General features: G+C 44.5%; 1 protein-coding gene across 1 annotated transcript in view; it reads left to right on the top strand.

The window, feature by feature from the left end:
- Window positions 1-22,129, top strand: part of DNAH11 (dynein axonemal heavy chain 11) — a 200,692-nt gene that overhangs the window by 83,303 nt on the left and 95,260 nt on the right. Inside the window, exons 40-51 of the mRNA XM_054726107.1 lie at window positions 1,357-1,489; window positions 2,595-2,722; window positions 3,729-3,877; window positions 7,336-7,486; window positions 10,315-10,446; window positions 13,542-13,715; window positions 14,664-14,868; window positions 16,134-16,299; window positions 16,969-17,071; window positions 18,600-18,839; window positions 19,278-19,439; window positions 19,688-19,881. Coding sequence (XP_054582082.1) covers window positions 1,357-1,489; window positions 2,595-2,722; window positions 3,729-3,877; window positions 7,336-7,486; window positions 10,315-10,446; window positions 13,542-13,715; window positions 14,664-14,868; window positions 16,134-16,299; window positions 16,969-17,071; window positions 18,600-18,839; window positions 19,278-19,439; window positions 19,688-19,881 — 1,937 coding nt within the window. The remainder of the gene's footprint in view (window positions 1-1,356; window positions 1,490-2,594; window positions 2,723-3,728; window positions 3,878-7,335; window positions 7,487-10,314; window positions 10,447-13,541; window positions 13,716-14,663; window positions 14,869-16,133; window positions 16,300-16,968; window positions 17,072-18,599; window positions 18,840-19,277; window positions 19,440-19,687; window positions 19,882-22,129) is intronic.

Here is a 22,129-nt window from a genome sequence, read left to right as displayed (position 1 = left end):
CTTGCCAGTATTAGGATCTGAACCCAGAGTGGAACAGTTGTAAAGGGAGGCCCTGTATAGGGATCTTTCTAGTGAAAAATGTAATAATTGAAATATTAAAGTTGATCATCTGAAAGGCCTGTAATTATTTTATTAGAGTAAGTTGCCGATGCTGACTATGATTTAAGGAAGGAACAATTAAATTATATGATTTTCAGTAGATTAATGGTTTCTAAAAATGTCAGCTTACTATTCCTAAGACATTCAGTTGCTTTCATCTAGTCTTCACGAATTCTCTTCTCTTCAGCCTTTACTTAAGCTGATGTAACTAGAGCACCTAAGCTCGGGGCCATGTTATTTAACACCTCCTTATTCTGAAGCATTTGGCAGTTGTCTGCCAGTCCTTCAAACTCCTTTGAGAAGATCAGGATGATAAACATCTAAAAGAAAACCCATGGCTTTTTGGAGAAAGCAAGAAGGGTAGTTGGAACAGATATTTGGGTGAAGGTGTCAATGAATCAAAGACATACAGTGAGCACCTGTCCTGCGATTTCTCATCCTCAAGGCTTCTTTTCCTCACGATCTAGATCAGGGTTTCTCAGCAGCAGCACTGCTGGCATTCAGGACCCGCTCACCCTTTGTCTTTGGGCCCGTCCTGTGCATTGTAGGATGGTTAGCAGCACCCCTGGCCTCTCACCACTACCTGCCCAGTAGCACGCCCTCTTCCCTTAAGTCAGGACAATCTGCTGTTGAGAATTATTGCTCCAGATCCTAGATCTCAAAGCACACCCAGACCAGCATCATAGGCATTGCCTGGGACCTTCTAAGAAAGGCCACTCACCAGTCCCACCCCAGACCTACGGAATCAGAAACTCGTGATTGGGTCCAGCGGTCTGTGTTTAAACACCCTCTGAGCCAAGCATGTCAAACTCAAAGGCTAACGTGGCCAAACAAATGAGGCATGTGGCGGGAGTTTGACATGCTTGCTCTAAGCGATTCTGATGCAAGCTCAATTTTGAGCACAATCTAAATAGTACAGGCAGAGTGGATTTTAATAGCATGAACAGGAACACTTGCTCACATAGTCCTTCACTTTGCACGTGTGGTTAACAACCTCAGATGATAGAGTGACTTTCTCTAGTCTACGTTGTTCAAGGAATCAGTGAACTAACTGATCCTAAGGATGGCAGGATTAAATTGTTCAAGATGGTAATGAAATGTGCGCATGTAAATTTTTTTCCTTTTTCAGTCATAGTACACGTAGAATATCTAGGAACATATAATGAATACGGAAAAGCATCTGAAATCTTTTGCTTTCCATTTGGCTTACATTAATATTAATTTTCTTAGCTTTTTTTTCTTCCTTCTTCCCTTCAGATTTTGAGAACACTGTACCGAACATATGTTAACATGAAACAGAAACCCATTTGGAATGACTTAAACCCTAAAGCTGTGACAACAGATGAACTCTTTGGTTTCATACATCACACTACCCGAGAATGGAAAGATGGCAAGTAGCATTTCCCCTTCTGAAGTGCTAAAAATTTCTCATTTTTATCCAGAAAGCCATTTTTCAGTTCAAGCCAATTTTAGTCATAGTTGTAGATTTACTGCTTATGTGTCTGCATTACTGGAGATACAGCAGCATTTATAGCCTGTAAATTAAAGCTGGATTTGAATAAGGGGCTGGTTTGCATTCCGCAGGTTTGTGCTCAGAGCTGTGTATTTTGTCCCACATGAGTTATGTCAGGGCTCGTGTTAACCAGGAAAGAAGTCAACACGATTGCCTCAGGGAATGTCTATAAAGTACCTGATACAAGACACCGACTGAGTTACAGGCAGGCACTATGCTAGGTGCCAGGGACGAAGTCAGTGGGGTGTATTTCTTGCCTTGAAAGCCTTTGCAGGCAAACAGACCCCTTTGTTAAAATCTGTTATTATTACTTCTCATTTGTTTAAATGCACTATCCTTGGCATCATCCTTGAATCTTTTCTCCCTTTCACACCCAACCTTCAACTTTACAGCAAATCCTACAGGCATTACCTTTCAAATACACATTATATTCCAGTACTTTCTCCTCCTCTGCAGCTACCACTTGAGTCCAACCAGTCTCCCTGCAGTTCATTTTCCATACAGCAGACAGAGGGCGCTCTTCAGGATGTTAGCTCTCTGTTGGCCATTTCCAGTGGGTTCCGTCATCCTTAGAATCCAACCTTTATCCATGGCCTACACAGTTCTTATGGGATGAGATCCTCCTTCCCCATCTCTGACCTCATTTCCTGCAGTGTCTGCACAGCCTCCTCGCTTACGTTATTGAAATGTCTGGCCAAATGTCACTTCAGAGAAGACTTTCTTGGTGAATAGAAGCCTGTCTTGTCATTCTCTCTCCTTTTCTTATATGGAAAATGAAATGAAACTTGCCTTTGGTCTAGACAGCCTAGGTATGGCTCAAAACGTATTATACACTGCCCTCCAGAGAGAGGCAACAAATTCACAGCAAATTTATTTACTTAATAAACAAGCTTCCACTAGAAGAAATACAGTTTTATTTTAGAAATAAACAGCACTCAACTCCATTATATATGTGTTAAAATTGTTCACTCTTAATTTATAGGTCTCTTCTCGTCTATTCTGCGAGAACAAGCAAATCTTACGCAGGATGGACCAAAATGGATAGTCCTGGATGGAGATATTGATCCCATGTGGATTGAATCACTAAATACTGTCATGGATGATAACAAGGTGGGTAATACCTCAGTGCTAAACCTTAAACATGACACCTCTATTGAGTTCCATTCACTTGTGGACTTTAGTACCAGATTTTAATCATGAGCCTGATGTTCTTCATGTAGTTACTCTTTTGATAAGTGCCACTTCCCTGCTAATTCTCTTATTTCACTGGTAAAGCATTTAAGTGAATACATTTTTCTTGTCTGTATAAATTTAACCATCTTTATAAGGAGATATGTATCCAAGAATTTAGCTCATGCACACTTTACCATTTTCAAAGAGCCAGGCATAAATTATTACATCTTATCTTTGATTAAGGATGGAATGCGTGGGTTGTAAGGGACAAGTTGGAAATTAATAGTTCCTATGACTACCGACTGAATATGAATGCATTCCTGACCATTTGCCATGGTTTATCCAGTATTCCCAGCAAAATCAAAGGGTGATGGCATAGGTCTGTGAGATGCTACTTAAGCAGCACCAGGTCTATCAGGAGAAAAAAATCAGAAGTCATAATTCATAATTACTACAGGATAGAATTAGTCACCCCCCCTTAAATTAACAGTAATACTGCTTCCTGAACTAAGACATTGTCTATCATAAAATATACGTCTGAGATCTTTCTACTTGCATGAGTTTCTATAGCAAATTGTTAATTGTGGTATTTCAGACTCTAAAGATGGTTTATTTTTGTGGTATTTGGGCTTTGTCATATAATCAACGCTTTGAACAAATGTCTTCCATTTAGTCATAATTAACCACAGTTATTTAAAGCTGGCATCAATAAGTCCACATTGGTAAGTTTGTTCCTCAAGGATCAGTGAGCTCCCCTCTGGAATGAACTGAGATCTTTAATTGAGGTCTTTTTTCGGACTGTACGTACTTCTGTCTCCGGACAGTGAGCTCATAGCCTTTGGCGCTTCGGCGGGGGAAGCACTTTGTGCCGGGATGGAGAATTGGCAGCGTCGCTTTACTCCAGAATGACAGGGCCTCCTTTGTGCTGTGCTGCTCTGTCCAGGTGCTGACCTTGGCCAGCAATGAGCGCGTAGCCCTCGCGCCCTCCATGAGGCTGCTCTTTGAGATCCATCACTTAAGGACAGCGACCCCGGCCACTGTTTCCAGAGCGGGTGTTCTGTATGTGAACCCACAAGATTTGGGCTGGAATCCGTGAGTACTGCTTTTTCTTAAAGATTGTGGTAAAACATAATATAAAATTTACCATTTTAACCATTTTTTAAGTGTACAGTTCAGTGGCATTAAAGTACATTCACTTCGTTGTACAACCACCACCACCGACCATCTCCTTGACTCTTTCTGTCTTCCCAAACTGAAGCCCCATAACCATTACAGGGGTGGGGAACGTTTTTCCTGCCAAGGGCCATCTGGATATTTGTAGCATCGTTCACGGGCCACACAAAATTATCAACTTAAAAATTAGCCTGCTCTGTTTGGTCAAACATTTAACGAACTCACCCCTAATGCCTTGGCAGGGCCAGACCCAGTGATTCCGTGGGCCTTTGGGGGATCAAGCTGTACCCTGGGCATAAGCCCCGACCGGGAATGGAATCCGTGACCTCTTGGTTCCTGGGTCGACACTCAATGGCTGAGCCACACCGGGCCGGGCTGCTTCTGTCCTTTGACTGTTACAAATAATGTTTCTATGAACAGGGCACACAGATATCCCTCTGAGTCCCTACTTTTAATAGTTCTGGATCTATACCCACAAGTGGGACCAGGAGATCATATGGCGGTTCTGTTATTTTAGAAGAGCTTCCATGCCCTTTCCATGGTGGCTGTACCATTTTACATCCCCAACAGTGCGCAAGGCTCCCCTGTCCGCATGTCCTCACCGAAACGTGTCGTTTTCTCTCTTTCTTATGGGAGCCATCCTAATGGGAATGAAGTGGTGTCTCATTTCGGTTTTGATTTGCATTTTCATAATGATTACTCACGTGGAGCATCTTTCCATGTGCTTTTTGGCCAGCTGTATGTTTTATTTGGAGAAATGACTATTTCAGTCCTTTACCTACTTTTAAATCGAGTTGTGTTTGTTGTTGTAAACATTTCCCTTTTTAGCCTCAGTTTTTAAAAGAGCTAAACATTTATATGATCGTTTGAAGAAGGTATCAGCAATTAAATTTAAAGCTGCATAATTAGACTCATTTAAAGATAACTAAATGAGCACCTGTGTGCCTTTGTCATTTTTAGTTGGACATTATCCTCTTCACACCTTGTACATGTTAAGAAACCAGCATTTGTTGAAAAAGTGAATAAATAACAAGAGCTCCTATGGAGCACTTGGATTTAAATACATCACTTAGCATATGTGTGTTTGTGTGTACACATATGTGCATACATGAGCCGTGGCAATGCTTTGATGTAGAACAAGTTGATTTTGCTACTTGCTTACTCTTCACATGCTCTCGGTTCCCATGGTGCATCCTGGTGGTCACCTGTCACCTCCGTTAGCACTCGCACTGCGCTGGGCAGTGTCTGAGCTCTGCAAGCGAGCAGGTGCTGGGACTGGCGTGTTTCCGTGTCTGCTTCTTCTGTGCCCCGCCACCAAGCTCCGTGCCCACAGGCTGACCTGTGTGGGCCACACCAATGGGCTCCTGGCCCGTGGCCTCTGGTTGCTTTGGCCAGTGAGGGGCCTGGCAGGAAATGAGAGGGAGAGGAGATGAGGTCAGGCTATTTATTACCCTGGCTCCCTCCCCACAGGATCACATCGGGATGGCTGTGTCGCTCAACTGCAGGTCACAGCTCCTCTTTGACCTCTCCCTAAGATTCTTTCCTTCCAGGCCCTGGTAGTCCTTCACCCTTGTCCTTGCAGGCGTTAAGGTGCCACGACCATTCCGCAGTTCACCCCCTGGCATGGCTGAAAGGATCCGTTTGGCTCTGTCTCCCTAATCCTCTCCCTGCATTGGCTGAGCTTGTCATCTTCTACCTTTGGGGCACTGTCTACCCGTAAACATGAAGATTCAGAAATAATCGACATGCACTGCTGATCAGCAGTGTGCTTAGAACTTCTGACATTTGTCCAGGCCACTGAGAATGACCGAACCTGACGCTGGCTGTTAGGGGCCACTCAGAGAGAGCTCTGATGAATTCCTGCTGTGTCCGCTACGACAGATTCCAACCCAGACTATTGACCACATACAAAAGGCTAATTTTTAAGTTGAGAATTTTGTATGGCCCGAGAATGATGTGACAAATATCCAGATGGCCCTTGGCAGGCAAAGGTTCCCCGCCTCTTCCCCATCAACAACAAGCTCTGGACACTCAGAGGCCACTCTGGCAGCTGGTGCAGTAGGATGAGCAGCTGAGGGCAGGTGTGGCCTTCCGGCCTTGGTCCCAGTAGCTAGCACCTGTTGTCCATTGTTTCCTTGTCCCGTGGTGCCCACTGTCGCCATCACCCAGATATGCTCTCTCAGGCTACCATCATGAACCTGGACTTTAACTGAAAACCATTCCTCTTGGACCTGAAAGCGTTTGACAGTTTACATTTTATAAATCTAATAAGAGTGTAAGGGTAGTTAAATATTTAATAAAACCCTATTGTGAAACCGTGTGAAAATCAAAGGGAGCCTTTTATAAGCTAATCATCTCGCCTTCGTTTCTTCTGATACGGAAAATGTGAACTCGGACCTGCTTCAAGCAAGGTATAGCCGTAATTGCTGTGGTCTCACGACTTCTCTGCGGGCAGCTGAATGGATTTATTATCGCTGCTTCCCACTGAGTGAGAATTTTTTGAGCAGTTATTTTTCACTTAACATCGTACAGTTTCTCCCCAGAGACTACTGTGGATGCTACAGAGCCATACTTCGTTTCATTCATAAGTATTATTTTATGAAGAAGTTAGAGATACTGTGTCAAAATTGATAATGTTGTATAAGTTTCAGATTAAAAAAAACATGTACCCAAGAATGAGATACCAATTCAGAGCCAGGTATTGGAAACACATTATCAGCCATTAGTCCAGTGGAAAAAGGGGCACTTTGAAATAGCCTTATATGGAATTTTCAACTTTTTATTTGTAACTGATTGTTTATTACTAAACTAGAGGCTTGGTGCACAAATTCGTGCACTAGTGGGGTCCAGCTGGCCCACCCAATGGTGGCCATCAGGGCTGGGCCAGTGGTGGGGGAGAGGGGACATGGGAGGTTGGCCGGCCGACCTCACCCCTGATCGGGGTGGGTGGGGGCTGATCAGGGGCCAGACCAGCCAGGGGAGGGGCCATGGGAGGTTGGGGGGGGGGGCTGATTGAGGCCCCGATCAGGCTGATTGGCCGTAGCAGTGCGCATCATAGCGACCGGTCGTTCCGTTGTTCCATTGTTCCGATGACTTGGCTTTTATATATATAGATAATCGATGCCAAGATTAATCAAGAAAAATCCTAAGTTGTTTTCATAGATACAGCCCACCCTATGCGGAAGTTTCAGTCCTCCCCTAAATATTTTAAAGGGTCGTTTTAAAATATTTGCAGCTTCAGAAATAGAATGAGCTCACTACACGAGTCCCTGAAGTGCTGCACCGCGCTGTGTGGAGGGGGCGCTTTTGAGCTGGAGACGTTCTGCTTTCCAAGCCCAGGGTTCGGTGAACGCTTGCTTCCCTGTGTTCTTCCTCAGGTACGTGGCCAGTTGGATCGACAGAAGGCAGCATCAATCAGAAAAGGCCAATTTAACGATTCTTTTCGATAAGTACGTGCCCGCGTGCCTGGATAAGCTGAGGACGAGCTTCAAAACCATCACCTCCATTCCCGAGAGCAGCCTGGTGCAGGTGTGTCTTCTGTTACGTTGTGTGCCATCCTAGCCCTGAGGCAGGAGTGGGCCGATCAAGGCCACGGGAGGGTTTGCTCTTTCTAGAAGATGGAGAGATTTCTGGAGCTGAGGTTTCTCCAACCCCTCGTTCTCTAGCCCCCATGCTCCCCGGTGCTTTTTTGCAAACCCCTGTCACACATCTGTCACCTTCTATTATTGTTTGGGTTTGTGGCCTCTTTCATAGGATTGTGAACTAGAGAGCTGAAGCCACCTTTTATTTAGTTTTATATCTCCAGAGATTTACATAGTGACTAGCATATAGCAGATGCTGAATATCTTTATTGAATCATGCATTCCTCCCAAGTATATTTGCATAGAATAAGAAGATCAAAGTGGTAACAGCCTTATTTCCTTTTTCTCTATTCTAAGTAACTGGCCCGGAGAAGGTGTTCAGTATTTTTTTTAATGCAAAATATCCATGTAATTAAAGATGCTGACCACTGAGAAAGAGAAAGCTTCTGGCCTCTACCCCATGAGTGTCATCACCCACCGACCTACCACCCTCTCCTCTCCTCCTCTTCTCCCCTCCCCTCCCCAAAACATTCCTAAAGGCAGGTCACCCTAGATGAGAGGCCATTATTCCCAGGGTAATTTTTTTAAATACTCATGAGACGGCTGGTAAGAGTGAAGGGCACATATATGATACGTTGTCATGGAAGCAAATAGAAATAATTCACAGTACACAGAACTGAAGGCTGTGATCTGAGTCTCAGCATGAGGAACGACCGCCTGCCTTTTATAACTATAAAACTTCACAAAAGATTGATAATTAGAAACCATTTTTTTTGCCTTATAGGAGCAAAATTGGTTTCAAAATACTTTGTTACCATTAACTTACTATGTTACCAAATTTGTTTGAAGCTAAATGAGAAGAAGTCACCAGCATAATAAGAGAAAGTTGAGGTTTTTGGATAATTCACACACCAATTAAGTAAAGGCTAGTCTTCAACGGTAATTATCTGAGGTGTAATTTATTTCTGGAAGCAGGTCTGAATTTATTCGTAATGAATTAATTATGCGGGCAGCCTAATTGGACTTCCTCTGGTGTAATACTTGTAAGAAGCCTGGTCATGTTCTCTCTCAGGTCGGCGTATGTATCTGTGTGATTCTCTGTGGTGTGAACCTGTTCATTCAAGAGTAGTGTGAAAATAGGTCAGTAGGAATTAATATGACTCTTGCTCTCACTTCCTCCTCTTGTAGTATGCAGAAATGGCAGTTTCTCCTCAGCTCCTTTTTAGCTGTTTTATACAATAGTCTCTTTTCTGTGATGAGTTATAAGGACAGGGATTTGAAACAAAAATGGGCATCAAGTGACTACTTTAAGAAATGAATATATTATGTTTTCTGGCATACAAAACTTCTTTGCTTTAAGTTCAGTAAGGTGTAGTAACTCTTTCAGATTATGCACTGAAGTACGACTTTATTCGTTGCTGACACAGAGCTCAAAATATTTTCTAAGTACTGTGTTTGGGAGAAAATAGAAAAATAAGTTATTAGAGTGTTCAGATCAAAGGATCACTTAGCGTTGAGACCTTCCAGTCTTTTTGTTTTGATTGGAACAGTTCCTTAGACCAACATGGCTTCTGCTCAGAAATAGCAACGCCTCCGCGCTGTACATTATTTTTCTTGATAACAAATTGGTGAGTTTTCTTCTACGAGAAAAAAAAAAAGATTTTAAATTGGCAAACATAACACAATATAAAATCAAGAGAGTAGATTTAAAAATATAACAGGCACTTACCTATTAGAATTAAAAGCCTCTCCAAACTATTTCCAGGATCCATGCTCCACGTCACCCTGGCTTTTCACCACCGTTCAGGGCTGGCGGGGAGGCAGGCCTCCCTGGCTGTGTGAGAGCGTGCGTGGCTGTGCACGTGGAAGTGAGAGAAACCTGTTGCTGTCTCCCACAGCCAGGGCCAGGGGGTCAAGAGTTTGGAGGGTCTGTGCTGATGCTAATTCATGACAACTGTTTTGTGCTATGGAGAACTAGGTCAAAACCACAGTGATGACTAGTTATTATTTCCTATGGGAACGGCCTTAGCAGCAGCCACGCCCCCCTCATTACTGACCAGATACCCTGCCCCTGGGGTGTGTTTCACCCCAGCAGAGCACACTGGGGTTCCCCTGGAGGGTATGGAGAACAGGTTCCTGAACAGCACTTCGTCCAAGGCTAAATTTAGTCTGATGTCCGGCAAAAGGCCACAGGCCGAGGCTGCCAGGCGGCTTTCTAAATTTATGACAACAGGTGGGAGGACGGCTGCGGAAGCGCTAGGGGGAAGCGGGGTATCTAGATGTCCAGCAGGAGGGAGGCAGTTCAGTCAGCCCTCCCACCCGTGACCTTCATTCATTCCTTCCTGGTGATGTGGGATGCTTCTCGGGAAGAAAAGATGTCTTTAGTTTCTGCTGTGAAGGTAGGAAGTTAGGGCTGTAGAATACTATGTGTGGTCAAAGGAGAGCATGTATATATAGTATCCCCATTATTATTATTTGCTTATATGTATTTCCACTTGTTACAGTGATTATTAGTTGGATAATTCAAGAATTTAATTTTTTAATAGTTCATTACTTAGAAGATCAGTTTGATCGAAAGTGGCAAAGGTTTCCCGCCATCGATGTAGAAGCGCGAGGCAGTCTTTCTTGCCTCTCAGTGTACAAATCACAGAGTTGGGAACAGTCGTGTACTCTCTTCAGGATAACGTGGGTTTGTTAATGTCTGGTGAACGTACTCCATGATTGGGAAAATACAAATACGCTGCCCTAAATGAATGGCTGTTTCTTGGTCTTTAGACTATTTGTGCTCTTCTGGAATGTTTGCTGACTCCGGAAAATGTACCTTCCGACAGCCCCAAAGAAGTGTACGAAGTCTATTTCGTCTTCGCTTGTGTCTGGGCCTTCGGAGGCACCCTGCTGCAAGACCAGGTGTGTTTACAGCCGGCTGGCAGAGCCAGCTTTCCTTGGGAGGGATTGTTATCACGTGGGACCCCTGTGCTCTCGATACATGACATACGTCTGTCCTACTTGCCCCGCTCTCCCCTAAGCCGGGACGCTGTCCAGGCGAACTCATCCAGGCTGATGATTCTGACCTTGGCTGACAAAGCCAGATCCATAGCCTCCCACCCGATCGCCCTTCGGAGCTCAAGGCTGAGTGCACCTGCCCCTGGAGCCATGCCACAGCGTGCCCGAGACAGCTCTCCCCCTGCCCCACCCCCGCACTGGCTCTTCCTCTTGGTTCTTTCTTTCCCTAAGCGACTCCCAGCATTCCTCCCAGCCGCTCCAGTGTAAAACCTGGGAGACATTACTCTTCCTTACTCGTATGTCTGAGGGTCACCAGATCCTTTCAGTGCCAGTTACAAAATAGCTGTTGAGTCCGTCCCCTCTTCTCCATCCCTGTGGCCTTCATTCAAGAGCATAACATATTGAGATTGTCCTGGGCTTAGCTTGGACCTCAACAGGTGCCCTTGAATCTCGGCATTAAAAATAGAGGGCACACATCTTCCAGGCTTCCCCGAATGTTTGCAGATGTAAACAGGGCGTTTCAGTCGGAAGGCGTCACAGCCAAAGAGTGACCCATATTTCTGTTGGTTTATTCGCTGTAGGTCATAACGCACATGGTTGCTATCACCTGTGGCCCAGTTCTGCTTCTCGTCACTAGATTACCACAAATCAAATCTGTAAATAACTTGGATATTCATTTGGCCTCCTAGGTCTTATTCTGACCCTTCTCAGAAGCCACACTTCCTTCTGTAATCTCCAAGTGCTCTTTAAAGAAGAACAGCCCTTGGCTTTGAGTGAGAGTTTTGAGAATTGGCGGTGTATGATTTCACATGGTTTTTCTCAAAAACACAATTTATAATGGCTGTGGGTTTCTTCTGCGTGGAGGCCTCATGGAGACTTCCTCCCTCTCCCCAGCCCCCCATGGGTGTTTATCCGTGCTCCCTACAGTGTTTTTCTTTTCCCAAAACTGGGAGCCCAGGGGAAATGGCATGAGTAGGCTGTTGACAGCTGAGATCTCTGGACTGCAGACCCTGCAGCTCACCTTCCTCCCAGATGGTCCTCTTTCAGAAATCTTTCCAATTCCCAAACGTGGCAGCCTTCAAGCTAGAAGCTGGCACCACCATGGTCATCGTTCTCTCCCAGACACTTCCTTCCTTATTAGTCATCATCATCATCATCATCATCATCATCTTTAAATTTTCCAAAGGGATCTAACCACGAAGCATTCAAAAGAGAGGCTGTGAAGTTGGAAACATGAATGAAGCAGGCACAGAAATACTCTCAGGATAGCCACTTACTAGTTCAACAAATTGGGAGTGCCTGCTTTCTGCAAGGCATGTGCTTAGGGCTTCTAATAAGCTATTTCCTTGACACTTAGAAGACAAACCTGTATGTACAGGTTCAGCTGTCCTCTTTCTTCTTTTGCAAAGAGAAACAGAAACTTAGACAAGTTAGCCTGCTTGAGGCCACACAGCTAACTAATACCCGAGGTTCAGGCTGCAGTAGAAGGACTCGGGACTCCTGTTCTTAACCCCGGCCATAGCAGACAACTTCCAAAATAGGCCTGACCTCAGCTCTCCCCGGGCTCCCAGCAACTGCCATCATCATTTCTCACTTGGCTTCTGAAGTAACCTTGTCACTGGTCTTTCTGCTTCTGTGCTTGCCCATAATCCATTATCCGCTTGGCAGCCAGAGTGACTTTTTAAAATGTGAACTGAATTATGTGATATACTCTAGAATTAACACTTGAATGGGTTTCTATTGCTTTCCCCCCCTTTTTAAAAAATTTCACTTATAGTTTACTTTTAATATTAGTTTGTATTGGTTTCAGGTGTACAGCATAGTGCTTAGACAATCATATACTTGACACAGTGTCCCCCCTGATATCTCCAGTATCCACCTGGTACCATACATAGTTATTGCAGTATTATTGACTATATTCCCCATGCTGTACTTTACATCCTGTGACTATTTTGGAACTACCAGTTTGGATTTCCATTTCTTTTAAGATGAAGTTAAAATTTTTAATACTATGTATGAGGCCTCTGGATCTGGCCCTGCCTGCCCCTCCCTCCTCCTCCCTCTGCCACTCCCTTCCCCCCCAGCTGCACTAGCCAGTGTCTTGAGCACAACGGATTCTTTCAAACCACAAGCTCTTTGCACATGCCGACCCCTTCCTGCTGCCCGGAACAGCGTCTCCCGAATCTGTGCCTGTCCTCAACGATGGCTGCTCTGAGCGTCCAGTTAAAATAGACACACCCCGTTGTTATCACTTGCAGCCAACCTCACTTTCGAGATGTCTAACTTACTTATTTCTGCATTCATCGGCTTTCCCTCTGCGAACACCATGTTTACCAATTTTATAAAGTGCTCCTTCGTTCTTCATTTCCTCATTGACCATCAGTTGATGTGAACACTTCACCATCTCTTTACGGAGATCAGCACCAATGTTTGATAACCACTGCCTTAGGGCAGGGAGCATGGTAACGTGCAGAGCAGCTCCTCCTCGGTCCGTTGAATAACCTGGGGGCAATTTAAAGTTCACCTAACCCCGTGGTCGGCAGACTGCGGCTCTTTGGCCCCTTGAGTGTGGCTCTTCCACCAATACCACGGCCTGGGCGAGACTATTTTGAAGAAGTGGCATTAGAAGAAGTTTAAGTTTTAAAAAATGTGGCTCTCAAAAGAAATTTCAGTCGTTGTACTGTTGATATTTGGCTCTGTGGACTAATGAGTTTGCCGACCACTGACCTAACCTGACCTTGCTTTTTAAGTTAATAGTTATTCCAGAAAATTAGTACCTGATGGATATATAGCGGTTACGGCTTTCTGCCTTGGATAGTATCACTCTTCATAACTTACTTGTAGTTATTTCTCTTCCTTGGGTCAGTTACTCAGTCCCATTGGTAATTAAGACTCTGTACTCTGCAAACACTGTGGGCTCGCAGGATTTGGAGGGGCCTTGTGTATGTGCGCAGAACTGCCTGTAAGTCGGCAATAAGGATTCCTCTTGTTCTCTTTAGCTTTCTGGTCATCAAGCTGAATTCAGTCGGTGGTGGCACAAAGAGATGAAAGCAGTGAAGTTTCCATCTCAGGGAACAATCTTCGATTATTACCTGGACCACAATACTAATAAATTTTTGCCTTGGACGGACAAAATCCCCACATTTACTATGGACCCAGATGTCCCTCTGCAGGTAGGGTGCGGAATGTAGGCACGTTCACCCTATCTGTATTGGCTGAGGGGGAAGCGTCGCCGTTATAGAAACAGTGAAGTGGCTATTACATTTCTGCAACCTCTTTATAAAAATTTCAACTTATTTCCGTAGTAACAGCTTTCTCTATATTTTCCTAGAAACTTGTGACTTCTGTTAAAAATTGGAGGCATATTTCTGTAGTTCAGTGGATTCTTGTTTCTGACCTTCTAGTGAAATTTTTAGATAGCACTTTTATATTTAACTTCTTTTCTTTAACCCTCCCCCCCCAAAAGCCATAAAATGAATGTTTAATCACCTCAACTTGAGTTTCAAATTCACACAGCAGCAGACAAACCTAAATAGAACTCTCTTTCTTGTTGTCTCTCTTCATATAAACTGTTCTTCTGCGTCTCTCTTACGTCCAGTTATTTTTCAGTCGTAATTCTGCCACTGTTTCCCCCAAACTGTCTCCCCCAACACTTCACTCCTTTCGTGTGGATTGTGTATAGTTATTTTGTCACTTAACCTTACTGGGCCAAAGCACTGCTACCAATTTTCACTTCCGTGTGGCTTGCCTTTTCAAATGTTTTGTCAGCAACTAACGGGTGGCGGACGGTCTCTGAAACGTTTACTGCATTCCCTTGTATGTCTAACACAGGGTTGGGTGGAGGTTAGGCAATTCTATAATGGAGAGCCTTGGGTTCTAGTACTTTCATTGGAAAATATAAGTCAGTTGCTTATGCCATGGCACTTCCCCATTGCTCTCTTAAGCAATGATGTCTGAACTCTGACAATTCAAGACAAAAAGTAGGTGGGATCTCTCCCACTGGGGTTAACGTGAACTAAGAATTCATTGGTCCTCAATTCTAAAGTGACGATGGTGGTTCAGATTTAACATTTTGGAGTGTCTTTCTCTGACCTCTCTCTCATTCTGTCTTTTCCCTGCAGAGGGTTCTGGTCCACACATCAGAGACAACTCGTCTCAGATATTTCATGGAGTTGTTGCTTGAGAAAGGACAACCGCTAATGCTGGTAGGGTATGCTGGAGTGGGAAAAACGGTCTTCGTAGGGGACATGCTGGCGAGTCTCTCTGAGGATTACGTGGTGTCCCGTGTGCCTTTCAACTACCACACAACGTCTGCAGCTCTGCAGAGTAAGTGTTGCTCTTGTCTACATTCCGGGGACAAGAGATCAGAAACGGTCAGGGCCGTGACATGCAACCCTGAGAGATGGTGGCTTTCTCTAGGCTTTAGACGTTTTCTTAGGCCTCAGAGGAATCTTTCCTTATCACCATTCTGGGTAAATCTACTTTGTTCAGATATTGTGATTTTGGCTTTTCAGATCACTCATGGCTTTGTTGGGGTTATTACTCTGAGGACAGCATTACATCAGTCATGCTCATTGCTTTACCTCTAAACAGTTGGGTTTCCTTTAGTCAATTTATGGGGCCTGACCATTCTGAGGGTGTGTACCCAAGGAGCAATGCTCTGGTTACCTTTTCAAGTAAGAGATTGATTTAGGAGAAAAATCTCTCAAACTGTGTTGATGAAATGACAGGCCATGAGCTGTTAATTAAATCTTAGGAGAACCATAAGAAGAAATTTAAACTGTTGAATACATGTGTCAATGTAATCAAAAGAACCACACAGATTTGGGGCGTTCTAAGTTGGAAAGGCAAGCAAAGGAGACTTGGAAGTAGAGGAGAAGTAGTATAAAGGGCTGATAGTGGTAGGTCTGTCACTTGCTTCAGAATATTAATGGGGTTATACTGGGGGAGGGGACAGCAAAACTCACTGTTCAGTTGTTTATTAAAACCTGCTGAGTTGCCCTGAACGTGGTTTCTGTGTTTGGAGACTTGACAAATAATTAGATACCACATCCCAGGCGCACACTCTTCGGGATTTCCTACACCCATACTTTCCTCTCAAATATATTGACACAAAGTCATCCAGGCACATGAAGAAGTATAACTGGATGTATACATAGCGGAGTGTCTTCATGCAGTAGCCTCTTGTACTTCTGCACTCCAATGGCCTGAGAGAGGTGTGGGGGGCTCCTTTGTAAGGGTAATAGAGAAGGACTGAGAGACGAGGCTGGGCCATGCACTAGAGTGGGTGCAGGAAGGTTCCCAGATCAGCAGTGGCATTGTCTGCGACACCCTGTGTGACATCAGGCTGTAGACATTGACTGTCCAGGAATGAACAGGCCGGATGAGTTCTGGCTACAGGAGGGAGGTTGGCAGGAGGACGTGACCTAGAAGGAGGTGACCAGAGGCACAGCTCTGGTATTAGCCTGCAGAGAGGTGATATTTGAAGCCCAAGAGGAGTTGAAATGGACAGAAATGAGAAAAAATAAAAAAGCACTACGGACAGAAAATTACATCTCACCTGATTGGACAGAATTGTATATTGGTTTCAGGAATTCTTGAGAAACCTCTAGAGAAAAAAGCTGGTCGCAACTATGGCCCGGGAGGAAATAAAAAATTGGTTTACTTTCTCGACGACATGAATATGCCCGAAGTGGACTCATATGGCACCGTTCAGCCCCACACTCTGATTCGGCAGCACCTTGATTACGGACACTGGTAAGTGATTCTCTGGGTTTTATTCTCTACCGAAATCTCATTATTGTTACTACGGGAAAACGTTTGCAAATGGAATACCCTAATGTCTTCCTCTTCCGAGGAGGAGCATTTCCTGCGATACCTTTTGGGTTTTACTTTGCATCGTCTTTTCATCGGAATAGATTCCCTTTGTATCTTGGGAAGAATTGAACTGAAAAGTATTCTAGCAACATAAGCTGTCTGGCTTATGCATAAAATTCTTTAATACATTAATTCACACTAAATTGCTTAGAGAAGCATGGCCTTGTTCTGCGGGATGTAACCATCTGGTAATATTTGGTGCTGCTGTCTGAGACGCTCCCCGTACCCCCATTAACTCGAGGGAGATCCCCCAGCCTCACCTTGGGTATTTCTAACCAGAAATAGAGTCACCTGAGAATCAATAAGCAGCAGCAGCCTGTATTGATTCGGCTCCATACGTGGATTCCGCCATCAAAGGAGCTGTGTCGCCTTCAGTTTTCCGGGAGTTTGTTTTCATGTCCCTGAGATAATGCTAGCAAGCTCAACATCACAGAGCGATGGTAAAGATCAGAGGAGACAATTGGTGATGAAGTCTTGTCTGAACTGGTGGGTTTTGTTGGGCTGTCGTCTCTAGTTTTTAGATTGAAGGTTCTGTTTTCTGTCTCTCAGGTATGATAGACAGAAGGTGATGCTTAAAGAAATCCACAACTGTCAGTACGTGGCCTGCATGAACCCGACGGTGGGCAGTTTCACAATCAACCCCAGACTCCAGGTAGGGGGTTAGGTCCTGCTCTCTGTCACATGGCCCCTAAACATCACACTCAGACAGTGTGGGTCTTCATTCTTGGTGCTTTTGAGTACAAGTTAGGGCGACTGCTGGACATTTGGTTAACCATGTAAGCTTTTTTAAAAATTAGTAGACTTTATTTCTTAGGGCAGTTTTAGGTTCACAAACTGTCTCAGCAGCTTAACTGAAAGTAGAGTTCCTCGCTCCCCGCCTCCTTTTACCCTCCTTTTACATCTGTGTGAGTGTGCTGCATTTGTTACAGATGTTGAGCCAGTACTGATAAATTATGATCTGAAATCAAGTTCATACTAGAGTTCATTCTTTGTGTTGTACATTCCATGTGTTTTGGCAAATGAATAATAATAGGTGTCCACCATTGAAGTATCATCCTCTATCTATCTTCTATATATATAAAAGCCTAATGTGTAAATTGTCCCCTCTGGAGTTTGATCGCTCACTATGACGTGCACTGACCACCAGGGGGTGACGCGGAATGAAGGAAGGCCCCGGGCGGCAGCTGGCAGCTGGGGAAGGGAGGCCCTGGCCAGCAGCTGGAAGGCCCCGATCAGCCCTGATCACCGGCCAGGCTTAGGAACCCTACCCGTGCACGAATTTCGTGCACCGGGCCTCTAGTACATAATAGTTTCACTGTCCTAAAACGCCCCTGTGCTCCTCTTATTCATCTCTCACCCCACCTCCCTCCATACCTCCACACAAATCCCTAGCAACCACTTGATCCTTTTAGGGTCTTCATAGTTTCACCTCTCCCAAAATGTCCTACAGTTTGGAATCATATAGTATGTAGCCTTGTCAGATTAGCTTCTTTCACTTAGCTTAAATATGCATTTATGGTTCCTCCATGGCTTGGTGGCTTATTTCTTTCTTTTTTATCACTGAATCATAATCATTGTAGGGATGTGCCACAGTTTGTCTATCCAATCACCTATGGAAGGGCACCTTGGTTGTTGCCACATTTTGGCAAGTATGAATATACTGTTATAAATATTGATGTGCAGTTTTTTTGTGTGCACATAAGCTTTTTCATAATAATCACCACCATCATTAACAACATACACGTAACCACAGAGTGCAGCAGTCAATGTTGCTTACTCACTCACCTAAAGTCAGCGGGAGTCATCGAGGTGACTGATGTTCTTGGTTGGGCTCATTCATGTGTCTGGGAGTTACTGTTTGTCCGCTAATGTCTGGCGACTCTGGCTGGAGTGATTGGGACATGTGGCTCCGCTTCATGGGTCTCTCACCCACTAGCAGGGGTACAGAACTCAGGACCAAGGGAGAACCTTAGCAAGCCTGTGACAGCAACTGTCACACCGTCACTTCCAGTCCATCCTGTTGGCTGTCAGAGTGGACGGCACTCCAAAGTTAAATGGCAGTGGGCATGGATGCAGAAAGAAGTGACAAAAAGAAGGCTTTTTTTTTGGGGGGGGGGTAATCTACTGGTACCATTATAATCCCTATTTTTTACAACTCTCCTACGTGTTTTTCTTTCCAGAGACATTTCACAGTGTTTGCATTCAACTTTCCATCCTTGGATGCTCTAAACACCATCTACAGCCAAATCCTTAGTTTCCACTTCCGGCAGCAAGCGTTTGGTCCATCAGTTCTCAGGAGCGGCCCCACACTGATACAGGCAGCAATCGCGGTCCATGCGATGATGGCACATCACTTCTTACCCACGGCTGTTAGATTCCACTACCTCTTTAACATGAGGGACCTGTCGAGCATCTTCCAGGTACCTGGATGGCTCTCTGTGATGCATCTCAGGTGGAGGAATGATTCTAGTAATGTTCATGGCGTTCAGTTGTAGAACTTAGTTTAACACTCGGCTGTTTATGTATTCTTTTTATATCATCCACTTCTCTGGGAAATAAGTATGGCGGGTTTGTTGGAGGACTTTATAGGCATAAGTACTCAGATGCAGTATTTAGTTCCTGGGCTAGCTCTCGAAATACAGTCTTAGTTACATTCCTAAAAATGAGTATAAGATGGTAAATTTTCAAAATGTTGCTTATCATAGAGTGAAACTACTAATATATATGTACTATTATAATGTGTGTGTTTTTTTAACTCAATAACTGGCTAAAGTCATTAAAGACAATCTTAAAGGAAAATATTATCTTGGAATATCATCACCTCTGCATTTTTAATTTTTTAAAATTTTGCCTGATAGGGGATTTTACTTGCATCTCCTGAATGTCTAAAGGGTTCAAACGATTTAATACGCCTGTGGCTTCATGAATCTTCTCGTGTTTATGGAGACAAGCTGATAGACACAAAGGATTGTGATTTGTTTCAGAAAAAATTGCTGGAAACTGCCTGTAAATATTTTGAAGTAAGTGGATGAACGTCAGAGGTCACAGTTCGCTCTGGTGTTGGCTATGGATGGGAATAAGTTGTGTAAATGCTTGCCTTGCTCAACAAGCTGTGATTCTGGAATACAATCGTTCTGTGCGTGGGAACATTTCCATCCACTTACCCATGGCTTGATCTGCACGCTTTTCCCTTGCTAGGCCACACCGCCTCCAGATGGGTCATTCTGGATGGTTGACATGACCTTATTTTCTCTTCCTCCTCCTGCAGGGTGTAGACATTCATGTCCTGCTTCAGCAGCCCCTCATCTATTGCCACTTCGCCAGTGGTGGGGGAGAGCCATGCTACCTGCCAGTGAAGGACTGGGAGGGGCTGAAGGCACTTCTCACAGAGACGTTAGACAACTACAATGAACTGAACGCGGCCATGCACCTCGTCTTATTTGAAGATGCCATGCACCACGTGTGAGTTGACTCGTCACGATGCTTTTGGTACAGAGTGAAAGTAACCATAGTCATTGTGTTTCAGTAGGTCATCCTGAGCACTCTGAGCAGTCAGGTCTTATCTGTTGTCTCCCACACAATAGAAACCTGTGGTGTCTTCATAAACTGTCACTATCTTAGTAATGTCTCACATGGTCCACTTCTGTCTGAAGTGTCACCACAGCCATAATTTCAACGTAATTTCCCCTGTTAGGTAAAATATTAACAAGGAAGAAGACCGGTGCCTCCTTCAAAGTCATCAAGTCCCTAAGTGGCAGAGACAGGATGGACGTAAACTGATTTTCACCGATTAAGCATGTGTAGGGAGTGGCGACTGCGTGCTCAACAGGAACATTGCCAGTCTGTTCAGTGTGTTTGTGCAAATTAGGAAGAAAGGGGGAAGAGCATGTTTTCTTGGCGGACCATTAGGAAAAGGCCTGTGTCCTGGTCTAGAGCTTGGCTGACAAGGCTCTCGCTCACCTCCTGGACTGCGCACCTCGTGCAGTGCACTGAGTATAGGACCATCTGCAGATATTGTAGGTACTGGGGATGGAGCAGCACACGGTCCAGTCCGTTCTCCAGGTGCGCTTACATTTTAGCGATTCAGATGGACATGTATAAGGACATGAACAAACAAGCAGAAAAGTGTCAGAAAGTGATGTGTCACACTGAGAAACAGGATGGGTTGATTCTGAGAAATAAAATATGCGGATTCCCAAAGAGGAACTGGGTATCTATGTGAGGAGGTGACGTTTAAGGTGAGATCAACGCAATAAGCAAGAGCTAGGCATGGACAGATGTGGAGGAAGAACATTCTGGGAGAAGGCAAATTTCTTGTGGGCCCAGGCCTGAAGGTTCAGAAACAGAAAGAGGGTTATGACTGCAGGAAAGCGAGGGGAGCAGTGTGTGCATATATGACCAGTCTGGAGAGGCAGGTTTGGGTCTCACTTATGCAGGGTGCTTCCTTGTAACGAAAGGAAGATGTTTTGATTTTACTCTAAGTTCAGTAAGACACTTTCAGACAGATATGTAGCATGGGAATGACGTGATGTATTGAATTGTCTGAGCAGCTTGTCCTGGCTGCTGCTGTGTGGGATTCCATCGATTGCACTTTTCGGCCAATGCTGTTCTCCTAGTCACATTCATGTCTCACTGGCTGTATTAGTTTGCTGGAGCTGCTGTAACAAAATGCCGCACACCGGGTGGTTTAGAAAAGTAAATGTTTATTGTCTCACAGTTCTGGAGGCAAAGAGTGTGAAGTTAAAGTGTCAGAAGGGCCAGAATTCCCTCCTAGCTTCTGGTAGCTCCTTGGCTTAACTCCATTCTTCAGGTGGCATTCTCCCTCTGTGTGTCTCTGCCCAAATTCCCTTTCATAAGGACACCGGTTGTATTGGATAGGGGGCCCACCCTACTCTAAAATGACATCATCTGAACCAATTACTTCTGGAATGACCCCGTTTCCATATAAGCTTATGTTCTGAGGTACAGCTTTAATATATGAGTTGGAGGGGACACCATTCAGTTAGTAACACTTGGGCAAAGATTAAAATAATGAAATCATGATTAAAAGTAAGTCAAGAAAGAAGGAAGTATGTGAGGAAGGACATCCAAACAGACCAAAACTTGTGGGGAATTCAGTTTTTGAAAAGAGTTACTCTTTAAAATGCTTAGCCCACAGTGCCTAAGAAAAATTTTGAGGCCTCCACATTTTAAGCATGCTAAGTATTGATTGTTTTATTGATCCCTTTGCAGTTGTAATACCCTGATTTCCCAGTTTTAGTTAGAATCTATGACCATGGTGGTAACTGAATTACTAGTAACTCTGTGTCTGGTGGGGCAAGTCTACACTGACTATCTGAATGCCTTGGCTCGGGCGAGAGGGGTCTCAGGCGAGAGGGGTCTCAGGCTAGAGGGTCCTCCCGCTGACGCTGTGGGAGTCTTCCATGTAACCCTTCAACAGGGAGTCCTCAGGGGCCTGAAACGGAAGGCTGTTTCTTTGATCAGGGAATCTGAGCTCCAAGCTGACTTCCTGAGTCAGAGATGGCTTCAGAGTGTGTCCTCGGGTGTGGTAGAAAGGGCCGTGGCTGCTTAGAGAGTCTTGTGAGGTACAAAACCTCCAAGTGTACATTGAAATGACATGAAAACCCTCTTTGTAACTTGGGGTTTCACTCGTGTCAGAGCAGTTTTACTGCTTTCCCAAGGTGGTTTTGTTGTGTGGTCACATTAAGTA

This window comes from Eptesicus fuscus, chromosome 14 (assembly GCF_027574615.1).
Source record: "Eptesicus fuscus isolate TK198812 chromosome 14, DD_ASM_mEF_20220401, whole genome shotgun sequence".
NCBI lineage: Eukaryota > Metazoa > Chordata > Mammalia > Chiroptera > Vespertilionidae > Eptesicus > Eptesicus fuscus.
The sequence above is the reverse complement of the archived record's forward strand: the minus strand, read 5'-3'. Positions and strand labels throughout refer to the sequence as shown.